At 42.8% G+C, this 23,448-nt stretch overlaps 2 protein-coding genes across 7 annotated transcripts in view; one reads left to right on the forward strand and one right to left on the reverse strand.

The window, feature by feature from the left end:
• RNF14 (ring finger protein 14) lies at window positions 1-19,986 on the forward strand. 3 transcript variants are annotated; one of them, XM_073355689.1, is made up of 9 exons: window positions 1-101; window positions 3,423-3,633; window positions 4,904-5,066; window positions 6,482-6,633; window positions 10,138-10,665; window positions 11,632-11,860; window positions 13,828-14,000; window positions 15,489-15,619; window positions 17,476-19,986. In XM_073355689.1, exons 3-9 carry the CDS (start codon window positions 4,913-4,915, stop codon window positions 17,531-17,533), a joined length of 1,425 nt encoding a protein of 474 aa, XP_073211790.1. In that variant the 5' UTR covers window positions 1-101; window positions 3,423-3,633; window positions 4,904-4,912; the 3' UTR covers window positions 17,534-19,986. The 3 variants fall into 3 exon arrangements, with proteins under 3 accessions (XP_073211790.1, XP_073211792.1, XP_073211791.1); XM_073355691.1 differs by having other exon boundaries at window positions 17,457-17,544; XM_073355690.1 differs by lacking the exon at window positions 1-101 and adding an exon at window positions 112-205.
• Window positions 18,385-23,448, reverse strand: part of GNPDA1 (glucosamine-6-phosphate deaminase 1) — an 11,679-nt gene continuing 6,615 nt past the window's right edge. For all 4 annotated transcript variants that reach the window (XM_073355693.1, XM_073355696.1, XM_073355692.1 and 1 more), the window contains 2 exons: window positions 22,875-23,049; window positions 18,385-22,247 (listed from right to left, as the gene is read on the reverse strand). In XM_073355693.1, coding sequence (XP_073211794.1) covers window positions 22,150-22,247; window positions 22,875-23,049 — 273 coding nt within the window. In that variant the 3' untranslated portion in view covers window positions 18,385-22,149. The remainder of the gene's footprint in view (window positions 22,248-22,874; window positions 23,050-23,448) is intronic.

Below are 23,448 nucleotides of genomic sequence, written 5' to 3' on the forward strand. Positions count from 1 at the left end.
CCGCCTGTAGGCGGCGCTGCTTAGAGCTCACCCGCGGCGGCCGCGCCCGGGCCCGGCTGCGAGGTGAGGGGTGGAGGCCGCCCGCCCGCCCGCGGGCCCAGGTGAGAGCCGGGGACGGGGAGTCCCGCGAGCAGGCCCGACCGCTTTCCGCGCCTCGACTGGGGCCGGCGCTGGGAGCGGAGCGAGCGGGCCGAGGGGCGCAGAGGTGGGAGGCTGGGATATGGGGGCGCTGTCACGGCAGCGGGGGGGGGCGACGTGGGGCGGCCTGGAACAAGGGAGGGGGGAGCAGCAGTGAGGGAAGAGGGTGGGTTGGGCCAAGGGTGGGAAGTGGTGTGGGGCTGGCTAAGGCAAGGGAGGAGGGACTGGTCGGGGGACGGTGGGGAGCGGTGCGGGGAGAGGGGCTGGCCGGGGGGGGGAGCAGTGCGGGGAGAGGGGCTGGCCGGGGGGGGGAGCGGTGCGGGGAGAGGGGCTGGCCGGGGGGGGGAGCGGTGCGGGGAGAGGGGCTGGCCGGGGGGGGGAGCGGTGCGGGGAGAGGGGCTGGCCGGGGGGGGGAGCGGTGCGGGGAGAGGGGCTGGCCGGGGGGGGGGGAGCGGAGCGGGGAGAGGGGCTGGCCGGGGGGGGGGGGAGCGGAGCGGGGAGAGGGGCTGGCCGGGGGGGGGGGGAGCGGAGCGGGGAGAGGGGCTGGCCGGGGGGGGGGGAGCGGTGCGGGGAGAGGGGCTGGCCGGGGGGGGGGGAGCGGTGCGGGGAGAGGGGCTGGCCGGGGGGGGGGGGAGCGGTGCGGGGAGAGGGGCTGGCCGGGGGGGGGGGGGAGCGGTGCGGGGAGAGGGGCTGGCCGGGGGGGGGGGAGCGGAGCGGGGAGAGGGGCTGGCCGGGGGGGGGGGAGCGGAGCGGGGAGAGGGGCTGGCCGGGGGGGGGGGGAGCGGAGCGGGGAGAGGGGCTGGCCGGGGGGGGGGGAGCGGTGCGGGGAGAGGGGCTGGCCGGGGGGGGGGGGAGCGGTGCGGGGAGAGGGGCTGGCCGGGGGGGGGGGAGCGGTGCGGGGAGAGGGGCTGGCCGGGGGGGGGGGGAGCGGTGCGGGGAGAGGGGCTGGCCGGGGGGGGGGGGAGCGGTGCGGGGAGAGGGGCTGGCCGGGGGGGGGGGGGAGCGGTGCGGGGAGAGGGGCTGGCCGGGGGGGGGGGGGAGCGGTGCGGGGAGAGGGGCTGGCCGGGGGGGGGGGGGAGCGGTGCGGGGAGAGGGGCTGGCCGGGGGGGGGGGGGAGCGGTGCGGGGAGAGGGGCTGGCCGGGGGGGGGGGGGAGCGGTGCGGGGAGAGGGGCTGGCCGGGGGGGGGGGGGGAGCGGTGCGGGGAGAGGGGCTGGCCGGGGGGGGGGGGGAGCGGTGCGGGGAGAGGGGCTGGCCGGGGGGGGGGGGAGCGGTGCGGGGAGAGGGGCTGGCCGGGGGGGGGGGGGGAGCGGTGCGGGGAGAGGGGCTGGCCGGGGGGGGGGGGGGAGCGGTGCGGGGAGAGGGGCTGGCCGGGGGGCGGGGGAGCGGTGCGGGGAGAGGGGCTGGCCGGGGGGCGGGGGAGCGGTGCGGGGAGAGGGGCTGGCCGGGGGGGAGGGTTGGAAACTGTCTAAGAATCAAGGGCCTGACTCTTCTGTCCTGAAGTCCCCTTGGAGTTAGCTGTTAGGGGTGTACTTCCCAGGCCGAAAATCTCCTTTCAAACTCTCTGTTCCCTCTTGTTATCTCACAATCCTTTAATCTGTGCATATGAGAGTCGTCTTTATCCTGGGTGATGCGTGTTCTGTGTCTGACACTGCTCTGGAGTTTGTGGGGCTCTGTGGCGTTCACGCAACTTGTCTACGCTAGAGTTAACTGCTCCAGCAAGAGTGGCCACGCTGGTACTTGGAAATACTACTTGAGCTGGGCAGTGCAATTTTGTGAGCAGCTGAGAGGTTGTTCAAGTTGAGCTGTATCCCCTGACCAGCCAGCCAACTTGAGTGAAGTGTCACTGCACTTGAGTTAAGGTCTTTGTGCATAGACAGGTGTTGTGTTGGGGGCAACCCTTGAGTTATAACAACTACAGCAAAAACAAGCTCTAAGTGTTGCAGGAGCTTGAGGCCATATTTGGTCTACAACTAGGTGCTGCCGCTATGCCACTCTAGTGTAGACACTTCCTACAACGAAAGGGATTTTTTTGGTGGTGTAACTAATTCATCACTCAGAGGTTATAGATGGGTAAATAGAAGAATTCTTCTGTTAACATAGCCACAGTCTTCAGAACATGTAACTTTTTGCAGCACAGCACTGTAGCTAGGTTGTTCTAATTTTTATGTGTAAACCAGGCCTGAGATTATATCTACACTGCAACCAAGGTGTAATTTTCATCTTGTGTAGATGTACCTGCGCCATCTTTCATCTAGCTAAGTTGTTTAAAATAGCTGCAGAGACATGTCAGCGTGGGCTAGTCGTGCAAGTACATAGCCAGGGACCACAGTGGGTTTGGACAGCCCAGACCACTACATCCTTGCTGCCTTCTTAAGTAAATTAATTAGATTAAAGCTAGCCTGGGTACGTCTACACAGACTGTAAATCATGCCTCTGGTTGCAATGTAGGCATAGCATGAGACCAGAAAGACATACTCAGTCTTTTACATCTGACTTGCACTGATGATTGGAACGCCCATTGCAAATTAATAAGTAAACAGGTCGTGAAATCAAGAGCATTGTATCACAAAGTGTACTTTAATCATCGCTTTTGAGAGTTGTAGTTTTAAACTATGTATTATTTATTTTGTTTGGAGACCATGCAGGTCCTTCTGAGAATTGTTGTTCTGTTGCATTAACCAAGTGAGAGTTAGCAGAGTTCTTTATATGCTAGGCACAGTGGTATGTTAAAGGAAAGGAGTGATTTCAGATTTACATAATTAAACTCTGAGTTTCCTAGTGTGTAAGGGTTTGAATTGGACTTGTATCTCGTTTGTTTTGTTTTTAAATGCACCTTTCTTGGTTATATTTACAAAAATAGAAGTATACAAGTATGGACTTCTTTCAAAAGTATTATTTAATCATTTGAATCTCATGGATAAGTTCAAATGGTTTGAAACAGATCTCTTCCGACCCATCACTATTTGCCAGTGAGCAGTTTTTCTGAGCTGTAATCAGATAAGCCTCCAATCCTGCAATTGGATCTACTAGCATGGAACCCCATTGACTTCAGTGGAACTGTACTCAGCCCATGGGTCTGCACTAATAGATATAGACAGCAGGATTAGGACTTACATGCATAATTGGGATGTGTACTATCGAAAGCTTTTAAAAAAAACAAACAAAAAAAACCTCTTAGTCATTGAGTGTGCATGCCAAGGCTCACTTGAGTGAAACTGTTGATAACAGCAGCTCATAATGGAAATGCTGAGAGGATTTTAATCCCTCTAATTTTTTGTTATAGGCAGCAGACAAATACTGAGCTTCATCACCATGCCTGTCCTGGCAGCAGAACCTACAGTCTTCTTGCTTCCCCACAGGAAAAGCTTGTGACTTCCAGTTCCCTCAGAAGAATGAGCAGTGTCTATGCCCTGGCCTTCCTTACGTGGCTGTGCTGGGTCACTAACAGTACCTGCAACTCTAGTTGCTACTGTTTTGCAATTGTAACGGAAAAGGTAATGAAATTGCAAAGATTTTTTTAAAAGAGCTCCTTTAAATTGTTTACTGAAACGGTATAGAAATGCACCAACTTGATGTCTGTTTGGGGGTCCGTGTGTTCTTGCTTGTCATTTGAAATAATTTTAATCAAAAATATATTTTTAGATGTACCCGGTAGGTGATAGCCAGCCTACTGGAAGAGCGCTACACTGTTACTACTTCCTCCCCCCCCCTTCTGTCTTTGTCCCTTCTTTGGTCTGTGGTTTCTATCTCAAGCATTAACAAAGTGCCATCTTGATACTATTAACACTCCATTGCATATTTCATTCTATAGTGTTCTTCAGCCTCTGACTTTCTCAGGCGGGGTGGGCAAATCTTTTGGCCTGAGGGCCGCATCTGGGTATGGAAATTGTATGGCGGGCCAGGAATGCCCGGTGAAGGAGGGGGACTTTATGGGGTGTAGCATGGGAGGGCTCTATAAGGGATGTTACCGAGGGGGGGAAGGGAGGACTCATGGGGTGTAGCGTGGGGGTGGGGGATAGCTCTACAGGGGTGGTACTGGGGACTCCTAGGAGCCCTGCTGGCAGTGACACCAAGGCAGCTGTACCAGGCACCACCACACGTGGAGGCACCGTAGCTGGGATGGGTGCAGCCCCTGGGTGGTTTCAAGGCTCTCGAGGATGGGGCCATAGGAGACCATGGGGGATTGGGCATGCTGCCACGTGGGAGGGACGGGGGAAACGGTGCTGCTGCGTAGGAGCGGGGTTCCGATCCTGGAAACAGTGCGGTGAGGTCGCACCTGCACAGTGTGGCTCTGTGTGCTGGAAGATGGTGCTCATCAAGAGAATTATGAGTTGGGGCTGGGGAGCGCTGGGTGGGCAGAGCGGGGCAAGCCCCTGACTCCACTCCCTGGCAGGAGCACCGGGTGTGCAGAACAGCACAAGCCCCCGACCCCGGTGGGAGCTTGAGGGCTGGATAAAAACGTCTGATGGGCCAGAAGTGGCCCACCAGCCGTAGTTTGCGCACTCCAGTTCTAAGGGTTGGTCTCTCATTATCAAAGTTTGGAAGAGAGCTATTTTTTTATAACTTTAAAACTGCCAACAAATGATAGAACATGTGCAGGATCTTTAACCTGAAGAAAGAGTAATTATGTTTGGTAGTATTTTCATGTTTTATTGTTTCTTGTAAATTTGATTCCAATAACATTAAATATATACATTAACAGACTGTTTGACTTGTCTGTTTAGTCCTAACTCATTTTTTTGTGTGGTTTTCTTAATTTTGCAGAAAAGTTAAATGTCTTCAGAAGATAAGGAAGCTCAGGAGGATGAGCTGCTGGCTCTAGCTAGTATTTATGATGAAGATGAATTTAAGAGGGTAGACTCTCTCCAAGGAGGAGAAACAAGAATTTGTCTGGAGTTGCCCCAAAACTTCAAAATATTTGTGAGTGGTGAGTCCGGATGTTTTGCATTATCTTTAAATTAATTTTTATTAAAATATGTTCTAAAGGTGGTTACCCAAACATTTTTCATTTTCTCTTCTTAGAACTTTGAGGCCATGAACAATTTATCACACATTACAGCTGGGATGGGTATCGCTCATAGTTGTAACTTCAGAATGTAATTCTTGCTTTAAGTATTTGCACATCATTCTTAAAGATCAAAACTAAAGAGGGTGGACTTTTAAATTTCAAATATAGTAGCTTCCTAGAATGGAATTTTTAATGGTTTGTTCAAATTACTTGCTAAGGAGACTTCATCTGTAGTATTTCAAAATACTTTTTTTTTTCTAAAATATTTTAATTTAAAGTTGGAATATTTTTGTGTGAATTGAGCATTATTAGACCAAGGGGGACCCGTGGAGTAAACTAATCTAGATCTTTAAGTATTAATTTATCTATCTGGTGTGCTTTTGGATTGCACTGCATTGCATTTCTGTACTGCCTTTCATTTGAGACTGAGTTTTGAAATATTGGTTAAACGACACTGTCAATTTTAAAATGATACTTCTCTTTGGAAAAAAAAATTGCCTACTGTTACAGGTAACACCGAGCATTACTATAACTGTTAGTTTCAAGAAAATAATTTTTTGTATTTGACACCATTGTGCATGTGTAGCTGCTTCCTTGGTTCCCATATGCAATCATTCAGTTTCCCTTGTTTGTATGGGCCAAACTCAGCAACACAAGTAACAAATAACAAACCCACACTTTTAAACATTTGGCAGAGGGACTTGAAATTACTTTTAACTCTGTTTTTAATTTGACTATTTTTCAAATTAATTGTGTCCTTTTAAGATTCCCAATCTGTCAAGTGCGTATTAACTCCATCAGAGGTGCCTCTGCTTCAGTTTACCTATTAACTGTTATTTGTCCAAGACTGTACAGTGAAACACTGACAGATCCACAATGCTGTGCTCTGTCCACTAGACACTCCTTTCTCTGGAAAGACCTCTGAAATATGAATTCGCTTTTTCTCTGAGGAAAACTGTCAGTGATAAATGATAAAATTAGAGAGGCTTGTTCCTTTTCTTGTTGTTAGAACAACAAAGTATATTTACTCTTATTCTTGAGGATTTGCCTTTCCAGACTATCTGGTTTGTAATTTATCTGACAGATCATGGTATTAGCAAAGTCAATATTCACTAATTCAGCGTCCAGCCACAACTGTTTATGAAATGTTGTAGCACTAAAAAGGCACATTGTTTACTTAAGTCTCAGTAAAGCAGTTAAACTAAACATTTATGAATGAAAAGAGGTTTCTTGGGAACTTTATCATACAGTTAAACTTTATGAGACTGCAACACCTAGAATTATAGTTCTGTTGATCTCTCTCAATTTGCGTCAATCAACTGTCTTTCATTCAGGAAGTCCCACAGAGTGTCTCCAGAACAGTGGATTTGAATACACAGTTTGCTTTCTGCCTCCACTTGTGTTGAATTTTGAACTCCCACCAGATTACCCATCAGTCTCTCCACCTATGTTCACACTCAGCAGCAAGTGGCTCTCCCGGGCTCAGGTTTGTTTTAAAATCTTTTTGACATTTCTTGTCCCTTTCAGGAACATAAAAAAATTCTTTATAATTAATACTCTAATAGTTGTAAATGCAGCAGGTGAAGGAATAGTTGGATAGAACTTTGCTTTTAACATCCAGGTTCAGTTGGAGGAAACCATTAGCATCATGGAGTATAATACATACTTCTAATGAATTGTATAAGGAGTAGTTTTTATTGGTGCCCTTTGGCAACAGTCTTTTTCTCTTCATGCTGCAAGATTCTTAAGGATAAAGGATGGGATTTTCAAAAGCATCTTAATTACTTAGGTGCACAAGTCCCATAGAAAATCAATAGAATTTAGGCTGCTAAATCATTTAAGTGACTTAAGAGCCCAAGTCTCATTGACAGTCAATGAAACTTAGGCTCTTAAGTGCTGAAGTCAATTTTGAAAATGTGACTGTGTTCCTAAGTCACTTATGGCCAGAATTTTAAAGGTACTAAAGATTCAGAGGGATGCATAGTGGTATTTTTAGAAGTGCCTAGGTGATTAACACCCATTGAAATGAATGGGAATTAGGCACCTAACTTGCTTTAGGTGCTTTTATAATTCTTATTGATGCTTATCTGTGTCTATAGGCACCTATTTGGAAGTCTGGCCTTTAGCTGCTTTTGAAAATCCCAATCATAGCAATTCGATGTCCTGTTTCATCTCTGCTTATATCCTGTGCGTTATAGAGTAGGTACATGTGAATATATATACACCGTACTATGCAAATACAGCCTATATCTGAAATTTTTTTGTATTGTGTCATGAGACTCAGGTGCCTTCCACCATTTAAGAAGGGCAGGTATTCATTCATGTATAAGCATTCTTCTTGAAATACTTTTTTTTTCTATTTAAGAGGGTTTTTTTTTACTATTTAACTATTTACTATTTACTGTAAAATATTTTCTTGAAGAACAAAAATATTTAGTGAAAGAACACACAAGTGTATGTATTTTTAAAATCTCTGCAGGGAGTCATAGCTCTGTCAATAGCAGCTAAAGATCTTGAGATCCAAAGGCTGATAAAGGCAATGCTAGATTAAAGAGATGCTGTTAGGATTGATAGCCCCAGAATTTAACCTGCCTTTTCTGATGTTTGTAAACATGTGATGCTATTAACCCAGCATTTGTGAGCAATCCAAAAATAACAATCCAGGATGCAGGTGTGGATAGAGAGCAGTCTTCACTGAGGACACTTCAATTTCAAACTTGTAAGAAAGAGAGCAACTGGATTATAAACATAATGAAACTTAAAAGCATTTTGAATGTGCTTATTCAAAACCACATTATCAGAACTAACTGTGTATGAAATGTATACATTTTTTTAAAATTACCCAAACCAAAAACCTGCATTAAGTAGTGAAATTATACAGGACAACAACCCATATCTTTTCATAGGTAGAAGAATGCATCCATTATGTTTGGGTACAGTGGGTATAACCTATCTGGATACTTCCAATTGAACTCTTTATTATTGCATTTATGTTACCGGGTATTTGCAACATAGCTGATATCCTTTGATTGTCTAACATGCAGCTATATCTATTAAATTCCTTACTGTGCAGTAGTGAGTTTATATGAAACAAGCATGTCATCTAGATTTTTTCACACAAATTAACTAAAATTTCAGTTGCGTAGGCCTTTATTTGTTGTATGCTATTATTGTATTACAGTAGCATCTACAGGCCAGCTCCATTGTGGTAGGCAGTGTACAAATAATTACACTGAATAGTGTGATCAAACCATGGTGCCTGATAATACAACTAATAGATTGTGCACGTAGAGCTCATTGCTGAGCAGTGGCCAGTTTAGTAAGAGCAACACAAACCTTGGTATGTGGATGGGTGTCCCTTGTTTGTAAATCATACTTTGTTAATAAAGATAACATTTATTTTCCTTCTACAGTCTGCTGTATAAAATATCAGGGAGGAAGATAGAGAAGCAATTTCTTCCCATAGATTAGGCTTTTTCAGAGCAAACAACATCCAATTAACATGTCCAGCTTTTATTCTTTGGGAAATGTGAACTCACATGAGGTGATCACATTTGAGTTAACGTGACTTTTGCTGAAACAGCAGTAAACATTGTCTGAATTAACATGCAGTAATTGTAGCATGAGCTGTTGCAATGTATGAGTTAGTTGGTTAGTATAATTCGGAAAAGAAGGTTATGAATGGGAACTTGCTAATCAGCTAAGAATTCAGACTGTTTTCAAACTGCACTGCTGCCAGTGAACTGACACTCGTAACAAATAAAGCTAGTTCCAAGATAAGCAGAATACTCATATTCTAACTACATTTAAATTACTAAGATAATTATATAAAACTGGGTACTAAAATTTCACTGTAAGTCAGGCAGAAGTAGAAGAGGGGGAAGTCTCTGGTACAAAGCAGATGTCGGTTCCAGTACACAACATTAGAATGCGTTCAGTGTTTGATAATGAAAGCCCAAAAGGCAAATGCTGTATGAATTAGTGCAGGCATGTAATATTCATTGTATATACAGATTTTAATGTTTAAAGTAACACAATTGAAGTACATCAGATGATAAAACATTTAAAGCATTATACTTAAAACCAGAGGTGAGTAGTTCGCTGAATCTTGAATTGACTTCCAAATGTGCTACATTTAGTCCAGTCAGAATAATGAGGCTGATTTCTTTCATTAAACTCAGAACTTCAAAGCTGAGATTGTCAAATATGCATCATAGTTACTTTTTGATATTCACTAAAAATAACTTCCTCCTGTAACCCAAAATATCTAGATCAGTATATCGGTCTGGCAGTAATTAGAGTGTTCTTACCTATTCACTTGAAAGGAAATGAGTTCTGATTATGCTACAGGTGGCTTTTAATTTATAAGTTTAAAAGTGACTGCAAAGCTGATGGGAAATTAGGTGTCCATTTTTGCTGCCTTATGATTTTATGAAGAAGGCAAGATGATATTCAAAATTCTGAGGGGAAAATCCAGCCGGAGAGAAACCTGAAAACAAACTATTCAGGCTTTCTTTAAACATAAAAAGGCAAGGCCCCATACACGTATTAAAAGTATTTTAGCTAGGTCACCTTGAAGCAAATGTTGTTTAATCTATGCAGTAAAGCATATAGAACTGTTATCTAAGTTACTTATCATATCATATGATTTTTATTTCTAAATCTACATTTCTTTACAATTACTTGCAATACTTCCTAATATTTTGTAATGCAGCTGACTTAGTTCATTTTCTGTATAGGGTAAGGTGTAGACTGAAGATTTTTGCTTTGGAGGTTAGCAAGTGATCAGGTGAGGATGTAAAATTATGCGCTCTCGTTATTTCCCAATGAGTACAAACAACAAAGACCTGGTTAAACTAAATTAGTTCATGGCCTAAACTTGAAATCTGAAGCTGCCTTTAAAGGTACCACATGTTCTAAGATGAGTCAGGAGTTGTTGGAAGATGGAGCTATTCTTTTTGGGTTCTAAGCTCAATCTTTTCTTTTCTAGCTTACTGCACTTTGCAAGCACTTAGACAACTTGTGGGAAGAGAACCGAGGCTGTGTGGTCTTGTTTGCCTGGATGCAATTTCTTAAGGAAGAAACTCTAGCTTACCTGAGCATCACCTCCCCATATGAACTAAAAATGTGCCGTCAAGAAAATGGGCAGAGCAGGACATCTCTGTTTCCCGTGAACTCTGAGCTGGATGGTTGTGGCGCAGCAGGTGCTGCAACAGCACAAGAAGAAACCCTTGATGAAAGAGCTGTACAGGATGTGGAGTCTCTGTCAAGTCTGATAAGGGAAATCTTGGACTTTGATCAGGCTCAGCAGAAAAAATGCTTTAACAGCAAGATGTTCTTTTGCAGCATCTGCTTTTCTGAGAAGCTGGGTAGTGAATGTATGTACTTCATGGAGTGCAGGCATATATACTGCAAATCCTGTTTAAAGGACTACTTTGAAATTCAGATCAGGGATGGCCAGGTCCACTGCCTCAGCTGTCCAGAACCAAAGTGTTCTTCTGTTGCTACTCCTGGCCAGGTAATAGCAGAAGTATGTAATCAGTGCATGCACACCTCTAGCTTACTAATAAAGCTGAATTGTATATAACGGATTTTTGCTCAAACCATAGTAATTAAAGCACAGAGTTTTTTCATGCTACCCAGAGACTACTTACATGCTTCTGAGTTAAAATTAGATCACCTGGCACCAGTTTTGCCCACTATTAATTTCAGATGTCTTGGACACCAGTTTGAATTGACATGATCCCACTGATTGTGCTCATTGTTTTCACTATGTGACTCTAAACTGTCAGTGCCTGGGATTTGAATTGCTAGTGAATCTGTTCTTCAGAATATTTAAGATGATTATGTGCCAGCGGCATATTAACGCCTAGGCTGACAAGGCCAAGGCCTAGGCCTAGGCCGGCAAATTTATAATAGCACCGAGAGGCTGCCTCCCACAGTGTTGGTTTGCACCCCCTGCCCCAACTCCACCCCTTCCCCGCCCCCTCCCTGCCCCTATTGGTCCCCTTCCTCAAATCCCCGCCGTCTCTCCTGAGCGCGCCGTGTTTTCCCCCCCTCCTTCCCCCTCCTTTGCGAAGCTGTTTCGCACACAAGCATTGGCAGGGAGCGGGGAGAAGCAGGACCTGGCGGTGCGCTCAGGGGAGGAGTCGGAGCGGAGGTGAGCTGCAGTGTGGGGGCCGGGAGCCTCGGGGGGGGGGGGGGAGAGGGGATGCGGCAATTATTTCAGGGCCTGGGGCGGCAAAGTCATTAATCCACCACTGTTATGTGCAGTGGCTGCAGATTTAGAGTATCATCAATAACTTGTATACTTTCTCTCTGATTATTGCAGTAATCTCCTGATCAGAATGAGAGTAATGTTTAAAATGTGCTAAAGCAAATTTAAGCTAGTTGTTGGTGCTCATGTCCTAAAGTTTTTTCTACCAGAGCTAATAGATTGAACGTCTGAATCCAGCAAATATAATGTTGTTTGATCTTTGTTTAGGTTAAGGAACTGGTTGGAGAGGAGTTGTTTGCACGTTATGATCGCCTACTTCTGCAGTCCAGCTTGGACTTGATGACAGACGTGGTATATTGTCCTCGTCCATGCTGTCAGACTCCTGTGATGCAAGAGCCAGGTTGCACCATGGGCATATGTTCCCGTTGCAACTATGCCTTCTGTACCCTCTGTAAAATGACTTATCATGGAGTCTCTCTATGTAAAATCACTGCAGGTGAGTTGCACTGTTTTGGCAGTGGAACACAAAGTGAATTGCAGTTTTCATTGTAGAATACAGTGACATTAAGTAGACACTCGGAAACATTTCTACTTCTGTATCTGTTATAGTAAGGGTAAGTGAGTTGACACATCCGTTTGTGTGGTAGGACTCTCTGTGTAGTGGGGATGAGAGATTAAATGTAGTTGAAGAGCTGGCCTCTGCCCTGAAGAGTTTACAGTTGAATGGCTAGACATGCTGCAACAAGTTAGATGAACAAATGACACAGTTTAGAAGGACAGTGGTTATGGCATTGTAGTTGCTTACTATACCCATTTGTATATCTTGAGGATTTTTTAAAAAGAAAATTAGTATTGATTACTTAGAGGGAAATACGATACACAGGGTACATTCCTGTTTCCCACAGTAGCTGGTGGCAAATGCTTGAGGGTAGGGCAAGAAACCCTAAAATTTATGGAATAACATGTCCCCAGGAAATTTCTTCCAGCTTTTAAGGAGTTTACCCATATGCCATGAAGCATGAGGGTTTATATTCCAGACATTTTAATACTAGTGTAACTCAAAATATTATCCATATTGTGATACAGGAGGGCCAGGGAGCAGTGATAGAGGGGAAATATATAAGCCCTAGGCTAATTAAGGAGTAGTTCTCTGTAGACTAGGGAGGGTTGCTACAGGTTAATTGGAGCACCTGTAGTCAGTTAGGACCTGTCAGGAACCTAATAAACCCCCCTGCTTCAGGCAGTTAAGGGAAGAGAGGAAGGAGAGAAGACTGGAGCTTGGAGGTGTGTTGTAAGATTTGAAAGACCAGAGAACCGAAGTAAGGGAGACCCTGCCCCAGAAGAGGAGGGAGACTTCCTCCCCCAACGTTTAAGGACCAAAGGTTCCCCACCCAAGGGGGAAGAGGGTAAGAACCCACAGGAGTTGAGAGGGGCTGGGGCTCAGAGTGAGGAGCAAACCCAGACCCCTTCCCCGCTTCCCTCCTCTACCACCTTCCTGGGCCACTAGCGAGGACCTCGGCTGCCCAAGACCAGGGGCAAGAGGTGGCGTCTTAGCCCCCCTGCCAAGAAAAGCGCAGGACCCCCCATACTAACATCAGCCATCTTGCCACAATATAAATGTCCATACCTTTTTTTGAATTTTGTTGAGCATTTGGCCTTGATGTCTTGCGATAGTTCCAGTAAATGTATGGTGTTAGCAAAAAATATTTCCTTGTATCAATTTTTAATATGCTACCTATTTCAGTTTTATTGACAGTCCTAATTACAAGAGAGGGTAAATACAAGTGTCTAATCTACCTTCTTTCTACTGGTTGTTCTGTATACCTTTATCATGTACACTCTTATTCATCTCCCCTCTGAACTAAACAATCCTAATCTTTTCAGTCTCATGTCATATGAATTTTTTTTCCATGCCTGTAATTGTTTTGGTCACAAAGCTTTTATTTCCACTTTAAGTTTTTTGAGGTAGGGTGGCTAGAACACAGCATTCCCAGCGAGGGTGATTCATATGATGGAATTGCAATATTTTCAATATAAACTTTTATTCTGTTCCTCATGCATCCTACCATTTTGTTTGCTTTTTTAACTTCAGCTGCATATTGAGCAGATATTTATGAAATAGTACAAGGAACATCTTGTTTGAGGATCTCAAACATAACATGCTTAAAAAAAGTATAAAGTGTTTGTCCCTGATGTGTTTTGTTTTGTTGGTCCTGGAGTTTCCACAGCTGAGAGGTAGTAGATTATACTAGTGTCAGCAGCTGGGTGGAACTTCTGGGTGGCTGTTGCTGCCTCATTCTCCTAGCAGGGTTTTTGGAATCCTCTTGTCCCTTGCAATCTTTGGAATCTCCTGGATCATGTTTACAATGAGTTTGGCTCATCGTTTTAGCTAAGTGTGTGACTTCCATATGCAGTGCGGTATGTAAGGCTAATGTGTTCTTCTGTCTTTATTTCACTCCTTAGAAAAGCTAATGGATTTGCGTAATGAGTACCAAGAAGCAGATGAGGCCACTAAAATATTTTTGGAGCAGCGCTATGGCAAAAGAGTGATTCAGAAAGCCCTTGAGGAGATGGAAAGTAGAGAATGGCTAGAAAAGAACTCAAAGGCCTGCCCTTGTTGTGGCACTCCTATAGAGGTGAGTTTATTGGGCTAAACTTGGAGAATCACATTTATTCTTAATTGTTACTGTCCGATGTTACTAATGTGATTCACTATGGGGACCAATGCCAGGGAATTAGGACTTTCATTTGTAGGGTCCATATGATTCCATTTGTGCCTCATCCCTACTACTGGCTACTCTAGTCTTTCTTTTGAGCATTACATTTAATAAAAAAATAGGTATTTTCAATTTTTAAAGGTATTCATCAGTAGTTCCCCAGGTGCTGGGGAAATAGGTTGCCAGCAAACAGTTCAGGAAAAAGTGAGGTTTCCAGTGTGTTTACTAATGCAGCCAGATAAAGCTTCTGTAACACAGGCTACTAGTTCATAAACGGGGAATGACATTCACCAATATTGTAGACTTACACTTGCAGTAAAGCTTGTCCTCACTTCTGCAGCTAGCAAAAGCAGTTGGCATTACAGTAGGAGGAAACTTCTCCTCTGGATACACATCTCCTGAAACCAGGTTGAAGTGAGGACACACCTCAGACCTCACAAGGATACTAGATTTTATGGTCCATTCTGCATTTTGGTTAAATCCGGCTGCCTGTACCAGGCAGTGTTTCTCAGGGAGATTCTCCTGCCACCAAATATTCTGTAAACTAGGCAAAAGTGTACTGAGCTGGGAGCCAAAAGACCATAATTTCAAACCTCACCTCTACTGATTGCTGTTAGTATTTCAGTCCATTTCGGACTTTATTACTGACCATGGCCTCATATCCCAGCCCTAGAAGGCAGTCAAGTATCAATCTCCCATTGTGCAGATAAATTAACAGATTATCCAAAGTCACTTCAAGGAGAATTGGGAAGAAAACAGAGGTCTGTAATATAGCAGAATCAAGTTTTAGCCACTTTGCAACACTGCCTTTGAGGCTGAATGTGCCAAAACTATGTATTTTGATTATCCTATCTAACCAGTACATGCCAGTCCCTTTCCAGAGCCAGAGATAGAACCCAGGAATCCTGATCTAATATTCTACTGCTGTCTTAACAAATAGCTGGTTAACAGTCTGGCAAAATTGTCTTAGGTAATTTAGGTTCCCCCCTTTAGTGGCTAGTCCACATGGAGGATAATTACTCCTATAGTTCAAGTAGGTAGAGGTTTGTGCTGGGGATCGGAAGATCCAGAGCTCAGACCCTGCTGGTGACTTATTTTGGGGTGACCTTATTGTTGAATGAGAGAACTGGTGATGAAAAGTTATTTCTTTTGAATAAAATTGTTTGTTTGTTCATACAGTGGGTAAACAATCTAGAAAAAAACTTTTATAGTTAAAATTTTAGCAGTCTGTCAAAGATGGTGTGACATAGTAAAATACTGTACAGATGTTCCATTTTTGAAAATACACATTTCTATCGTTTGTCGCATAGCGATTGCTGATATTGCACAAAGGCAGGTTTGAAGGCTTAGAAGTGACATGAGGTATGGTTGATTCTTACTGCTATTCCCTGTTTCTTCCCCCACCAGAAACTAGATGGTTGTAACAAGATGACATGCACTGGCTGCAGCCAGCACTTCTGCTGGCTTTGTATGGGTTCTCTGTCTAGGGTGAACCCATATAAGCACTTCAATGATACATCCTCCCCATGCTTTAACCGGTACGTAGTCACGATATATGCCCTCAAACACAATACAAGCTCCATATGTACAGCATTTTTCTTGCAAGCCCTCCCAGAATTATTTTTTCACTTAATTATATAGGTAGTTACAAAGTTAAAATAAAAATGAGAGAAATTTTGAGGTATAGGCAAAGGAATAAAATGTTTTCAGATATGATTTGAAATATCGTATGCCTCTCAGGGATTTTTTTGCCCCCTGTTGGAACTGTTCATTTTCATGTATAGGTGGTGAGAGATCACAGTGATGAGTCTGGTAAAAATACTTAGGAAGGCAGCTCTAAATCTTAGGAACTGCAGAACTGGAGGTTAACACCATCAGCATTGGGATTGTGTAGAAGAATAGAGGAGATCATTGCTACTTGGGTAGATGGTAGGGGAAGTGGATGAGAGAGGTGTAATAGTGTGAAAGCTTGGTTCACTGACTTGTATTCTGTGTCTTGGAATGTTTTGCTAATCAAGCAGGATCGAAGAATTCTTTCCAAATATATTCCATTCCCAAATATTTCTGTGCATGTATAATGTGCCCCTCACTGTGGTATGTAGGTGTCATATCAAATTAATACTAAGACAACATTTTTCACCCCTCCATTCTTCTGCTTTTTAAGAGGATATGTTCAGTTATATTTATCTCAAGATGAAATGTTGCTGGTCATGTGCAGCCATTTTTGAAGTAAATGCTGTGCAAAGAGGAGTGTCATGCATTATGCTGTAAAGGCAACAAGATTTGGACTCTTCCTTACCTCTGGTGGTAGGAACTTCCCAACAACAGGGCGTTGGCTGTAGAAGGCACAATGAACTTTGGGTCCTGAATATTTATCTCTGGGCTTCATCAGCCTTAACAAAACCTTTGAGCACAGAAGGTTTTAGCAAAGGAAACCAGTGTCTTATCGTAGCCAGGCGTCCAACCATTGAGGGCCTTAAAGATTAGCACTGGGACGTTGAGTCTTTTATATTAGACATTGTATTGATGCTTCAGTGGGAGGGAATAGGAATCAGGACTTGAGTTCTATTCCTTGTCCTCAAATAAATGAGTCAGTAGCAAAATTCAGCTACTTTCTGTGCCTCAGTTTGCCTGCTTGTAAAAGGGGGAAAGGATCTATGTTCAGAGGATGGGTCATGATTGGACTTTCTGGCCTATGCTGATGGGCTGTTTGCTCCAACCCTCCCTCTTCGCCGATCCTCCCCCCGGTCTTTTCTCCTTTCCTCAGTTTCATTCCACAACTGCCCTTCTCCCCTTCCGTGCCCCACCCCTCTTACCCGCCTTCCCTTAAATGTTCCATCTGCGTTCTCTTTTCTTTCCATTTAGCTTATTCCCTCCTAACTTAAACCCACACCCCCAAAAATAAATTAATCATTTAACTAATTTGATGTTTTTGCTGCATCACATTTTTCACTCTGCTTGTGTGTTACACCCCATTTGCTTATCCTTGTCTACTTAGATTGTAAACTCTTCAGGACAAGGTACACTCTACTACTGTGTGTGGACAGTGCCTAGCATGCTGGGGCTCTCTATTCCAGTTTGGTCTTAGGCACGACCATAATAAAAATGATTAATAATAATACTCTCAGGAGTCTTTAGAGGCTTAATTATCATTATCATTTATTTGTATTACCATAGTGCCTAGGAGCCCTTGTCATGGACCAGGACACCATTGTACTAGGCACTGTTGTTAGTATAGAAATGCAAAATATTTTAGTTGACTCAACTTTGGCTGTTGCAATACATGCATTTCAATGAAATGACAAAAATAAAGAAGCTGGAAAGTTCAAAGCATAGTTTCAAATTCAAGTTGATCTTCTCTGATTCCTAATACAGATTCTTGCCTGTATGACAGGTTGTTTCAAGCTGTGAATGTTGATGGTGACTTCTGGGCTGCTGAAGATGAAGACTAGTTATGTTCTGCATCACCTAAAGCTGAAGAAACCAGAAATGAATCTTTTCCGCTTATGTCAAGTTTGTTGCTTTCATATAAGAGTGGTAACACTTCACACTGCAGGCTGCTTACACAACCATTTGGATGCTATCGCCACAAACAGAAGAGCCTATTTTCCTCCTCTTCTGGTTGTTTAAGTCCCTTACGTACATGTCCAGTGCTAAATAGGGTGAACAAACTGTCATCCAAAGGCTTAAAAAATAGTCGAGAAAACTCTAAATACCATAATGTGCCCCTTTTTCTGAAACGTATCCTAGAAATCTCTGTTTGGGAATTTCTCCAGGAAATTGGGCCTGGCAAGGATCTCTGGATTCCATCCTGCATACTTTGCAGTAATCTTTCCTATTGCTGAGGTGGGCTAGATGTGCTCTCCCCGGAGCTCTTTGGTGAAGCTGCTTGTGTCTATTGCAGGAAGGCTCATTAAATGTAGCATAATAACTTCTCCCCTCCCTCAGAGACTGAGCCAGTTGCTTTCATAGCATTTCCTGATCTGGATCCAAACTGATTTTTCTGTGGTGGCTCCCTGCTCGAGCACTGACACACTTCCCTGGGGTGGTAGAGGTTTATAAACTGCAGAATTTTTGCACCCCATTCCGTCTCTTCCTCCCTCTTCTCCCCCCAGTGGATCTAATGCCTGGGTCCCGTGTAGAAAGTTACTGACAAACATTTCCTATCATATATTTTTATTCAGTTTCAGTAATTTAATTTCCATGTTGCTATCATATCTTAACAGGGAAGGAATTTATATGGTCTGGTGATTATTTTCATAATGATGGATATTAAAACAGTCTGTATGCCCAATCTGTGAAATTCTGTGCAGTGTTTCTTGACTCAAATATTAATGAGGTGCTTAAATAAAAGAAAAGCGACCTCAGACACTGAACTGACTTAAATCCCTTAACTGCATGTTTTTCCTTCCCAGTTTCTAGTTGTTAAAAATTTTTGTGAAATGATGTCCTTTGGCCAAAGACCTCTAGTCTAGATAAATGGCTGGGACTAATGTATGGCCCTCCAACTGAACTAGCTCACTCATTCATGCTGTCATTATACTTCTAAATAATAAGTTATTGGAAAAACAAATCTCCCTACCCTGTAGTTTTACAAGCAGTCTCAAATATGAGAACAGTGCTTGGATTACATTTTTAGAAATCCTTTTCATCTGTAAAATGGGCTAGAAAACAGTTGCTTTGATTTTCTTTTAATGAGAAGTATACTTTGTTCAAAATAAGACAGCAGGGCCTGAATGGCTCAGCAACTAGGTAATGATACAGAGAGTCAAGGTCAAGTCTTCATATGCAGCTTTGGTTGTTAGTAAATAAATCTTTACTCAGATGTCTGTTTAGCTGAATTGCTAACAGGAAATGCTATGAAAGCAACTGGCTCAGTCTCTGAGGGAGGGGAGAAGTTGTTATGCTACATTTAATGAGCCTTCCTGCAATAGACACTAAATGGTTTTAGTCCATTTCTGGAAGGGACAAAGATTCATTACACAACTCACTATCATGCTTGGTAGCTTGAGAGATCAAAGATAGGATACACATGGAGAGAGATTCCCCTTGCCTAGAACTGGTCCACCTTAATCTTGGTTGAGGTGGGTAGGGGAAGCTTGCCCACTCCTGTGTGTGGATTGTTTAATTTGAATTCCAGCACCTTTCACATGCTCTAACTTCACTTTTTAAAAGTAAACTCAATTGTCTTCACAGTTGTGTCCATTATGGGATGCATATCAGGACATAGAAAGTCACTCTATGGGATATAATAATAATCTGCTTCTAGGTAACAACTGTGATGATCGCTTCAGCTGGTAAACTAGTTTAGCTGTTTGTAGTAATCATGTACATTAATTGGTAGTGCCTAGCCCTGGTGCATATCATGCAAAGTGTTAGGATAGGATTTCCTAGATTTTCACCTGTTCACAAAAAACTAAACCCACACTACAGGGTTTTCCTTCTAAAATATTGTGTTTGGGTAGACTGTTTGCTAGCTCTGTATTCTTTTGTTCTGATAACTGTTTAAATACAATGACCAAGAATTCAAACTGTAAAGTTAATTCAGGTAGAAGTTTCCTATTTAAGCACTATTTCTGGAATGTCCTTGTTTATAATTCAAAACAGTTTTTAAAAACTCATCCTAATGCATACCAAGTATTTGCAGGGAAGGATTATGCATACCGACTGGATAAAGTGTCTACCTCCTAATCTCTCTCAATCTGTGTTAGCTTTGCAAAGCATTATTTGCGGAAATAGCCATGAGATGTTATGCAGTAAAAAGGCTGGTAAGTTTTTATCCTTTAAAATAGTGTTTTAATGGTTCAAAAGAGCCCGGTTCCTTCAGCTTTGTAAAAAGGATGTAAATCTATATTACCACGAATGAATGTAAGATGGAGATAAATAAATGTTGTTTAAAAATTTAGATTTGCTCTTAACTGTAGAACTTTCATCTAGGCTGAGTGCTTTTGCTGCTGATTTCACATCCTTGACATTAACTTTCCATTTCCTTCTGTGGACAATTTGTGATCTCTGTACCTTAGTATATGGTACAGTCTTTGACAATCAGACTGGTAAGAGACAAGTTTTGGCCTTGGGTATGCCTGTAAAGATTGACAAGTTATGGAAGCTGGAGTAGTTCTAGCTCTTCAACAGTATCTTACCCATAGCTGTTAGAGGGCCCAAGTTATGGTTCAAGCAAAATACTTAATTTTTCTGCAGCAGCTCTATAAACTTTTATAGCAGGAGCATATATATTTACTGTATATGGCCTGCTTTAAAAATGGGCCTCCAGTTTTTCTGGTGCAATTTCACACCAATTTAGGATGAAGGCAAAATTCTTGCAACAATGGAAACCAGCTTGGTGGTGGCTCTGGAATTGAGTAAACATGCTTTTCTACTTATTTTTACAAGTTGCTTTTTAAATCCAGAGGTGGTAATAGACCAAATTTATAGAAAGCCAAGATTTGCATCATCTTTTAGGTTCTACCACATGGTGAGCAATGTATTCTGGTTGTTTTGTCTCAGTTCATTTAAAAAAGTTAAGTATTTAGAGTAAAACTTTTCAAGAGCACTGAAGTCCTATGGACATCCACTAAGTCCTAAGTCACTTAGCTACTCTTGAAGTTTTTACTTCTAGGTCTGCTTCCATCTCCCTCTTTCCACAGAAGCCCTTTTCAGCGGGTGGTGACAATCCTTACCATCAAGTCTTACCCAGCTAACGATATTTCTGGCATGCCAGCATCTCTTTCCACTACAATTATTCCTGTCTGGCCTTGCACAATGTTCTAATTCCTACTAGAACTTTGAGAGTTAATAGGTAAAGACAGGCAACATGACTCAGTTTATTTGGATAAAAAATACTGCATTTAATGTAGAAAGTTACATTATGAAGAGTTTGTAGGATTTCCATGTAAACAAATACATATCCCCCACCTAAAAAACAGCACCAGTGACTTACACTTCAGTAGTTTGATGTAAGCCCGTTTGGTATTAATAAGGGTAAAACCAACATAGTTTTGAAAGTAGCATGGTCTATAGCAGTAGAGGGTTTCATTCATCATAAAGTGGATTTAGGTGGTTAAATATATGGGCTATGTTCATGAACAGCTGAATTATGAGAGGTCTCTGCATGTACTACTGTGACCTATGAGGAAAGGCAAGAGGTGAACTGTCTAGAAGATTTGAGTGAAGGCAATCAGCCCTACACTGCTACAACCAACAGAACACTTAATGGCATTGGTGGGGAAGGGGGGGAATGGCAAATCCACACAAATATGTAGACTTGGCTGCTATAGTCCAATGACAGCACCTTAGTCTTGATGTACAGTGGCATTCACCATGTTTGGATTTATAGAAATCTGACCATGAAGTGAAATAGTAGCCAGAGTTACACAGATGGAGAAGGCACAATTGCTGTTTAACCATTTGGTGGTAGCAATTTTATTAAGCTGAGAACACTAAAGAGCCAGGGTTTGTGATTTTGCTGAAGTGGAGGGTGTGTAGCACATCACAGGATCAGGGCTTTAGTAGAAGGGTATATACATCAATAAACACTGAAGTTAATAGCATCTCCTCAAGAAAGCCCCAAACTAATAGTACAAATTAATGTAGGGGAGCTTTGAGGAAGTTTATTTAATGGCTAACTCTAGTTAGTGCTAGTACTTCAATGTCATGATGCTAGTGCAGTTGAGATTAAGTGCAGTGGGGCAGGGGGGACCTATGTGTGTCCTTCAACTGTAATACATTTTACAATTTACCCATTCGATTTTACTCCTTTCATATCCTCACCTTTGAGTTCAGGGATATTCGTTTCTTGTTCTCATTTACTTGCTTTATAGATTACACACCTCATTTCAATTGGCTTCACTGCTAGAATGAGTAGTGTTTGAGGTTGCTAGAACACAGTATATCCTCATCTAATTTATTAAGCTCAATGTACTCATTCATCTCTTTTAAAAGATGGAAATAATGAGCACATCTCTGCTAATTTATGAACAGATACAAGAAGAATGTGTAGGGATTCCTCCTCTCCAGGGCTGGTTTCCAAGAGAAGAGCCTGCTTAGCACCATACCAGCCCCGAAGAAACTAGTCACTGTACGGCTTCTTAGCCTGTCTTCTTTCTGCTTCTGTTTCCTTCATACTGTATAAGGGTTCCACAAGCTTGTTATGAACAAGCATTAAACCTGGTGTAAGGGGGAAAAGGAAAGACTAAGTATGGGTAGTAAGTGCAATGAAGAGAGGACTTCTGCTTTTAATTAAGTTACAGCCACTCATAATAAACTAATATCCATACATGTCCCCCTTCCCACACAACCTTAAAGTCAGTATTTTTCACCCCATTGCTTTAAGCTTGATATTAGAGGGACTGTCAGCATAATTTTAAATAATCCTTAGTCATTTACCACTACAGACTAACAATTTTTTAAATCTAGTTTACATTCTATTATGCACAGAAAGAGGGACTTACTTCACTCAGCTTGGAGAATTAAGCTAGCCTCATGCATTTCATTTATGGCCTCTAAGCAGTAGTAGTTCCTAGTTTTGAGTTACTAACTCAACACAGGGTTCATAACACTATAGTGGAACATTTAAACAAACAACATTTACATTTACCCTGAATAGATTTCTAGTCAGTGGAGATGTTGTATTCTTTGTTTTTTTTAAAGAAAACTTTAGGGTTGAGAGTTAATTGGCAGCACTTCCTCCAAAACACAATTTTTCTGACAGGAAAGATTTACTAAATTAAATGGTGTCACTTAAAATATAGAAAAGCGAATTGAAAAAGTGGCCTGATGTGGCCAAATACTTACCTTTAAAGTATTTCACTGTTTTAACTTTGAGTTCTAGGGTGGCATCCTCATCACACACAAAGACAGTGCTGGGATGCTGCTGAAAGGCAGACACTGTCCACATGTGGTTCACCCCTTCCTCAATGGCTTTGTACAAAGCAAATGCTTTATGGGCTCCTGTGATTAGAATCATAACCTGAATTTAATTAAAAAAAGACAGGAACACCACTTAGGTTTTGTGATGTACATTTAAAGGGAACACACCCAAGTGTGATTTGAAGCAGGAGATTAAGTCATCTAAAGAGGAAAACTATTTTAGTCCTTCCCAGCAATGTTTCACTTCATTGACTGGGTATTGTTCACTTTGGCTGTATCATTTTAGGTAGTACAATTAGAGCTTGCCTGGCCATTTTAAAGCTTACCCACCTGTTACTTTGAGCTCTCCCTTTAGTGTGTATGCAAGAGTAGACTAGAGCACTTTAGACAGCTGGAGGAGGTGATTAACAGTTATGAACTACAGGTGTAAAAGTAAGTTCAATCACACACCATCTTGTGACTCTCGCAATTTACTGGTATACCTCTGAGTAAGTCAGTG

The sequence above is a fragment of the Lepidochelys kempii genome, chromosome 8 (assembly GCF_965140265.1).
Source record: "Lepidochelys kempii isolate rLepKem1 chromosome 8, rLepKem1.hap2, whole genome shotgun sequence".
Classification (NCBI taxonomy): domain Eukaryota; kingdom Metazoa; phylum Chordata; order Testudines; family Cheloniidae; genus Lepidochelys; species Lepidochelys kempii.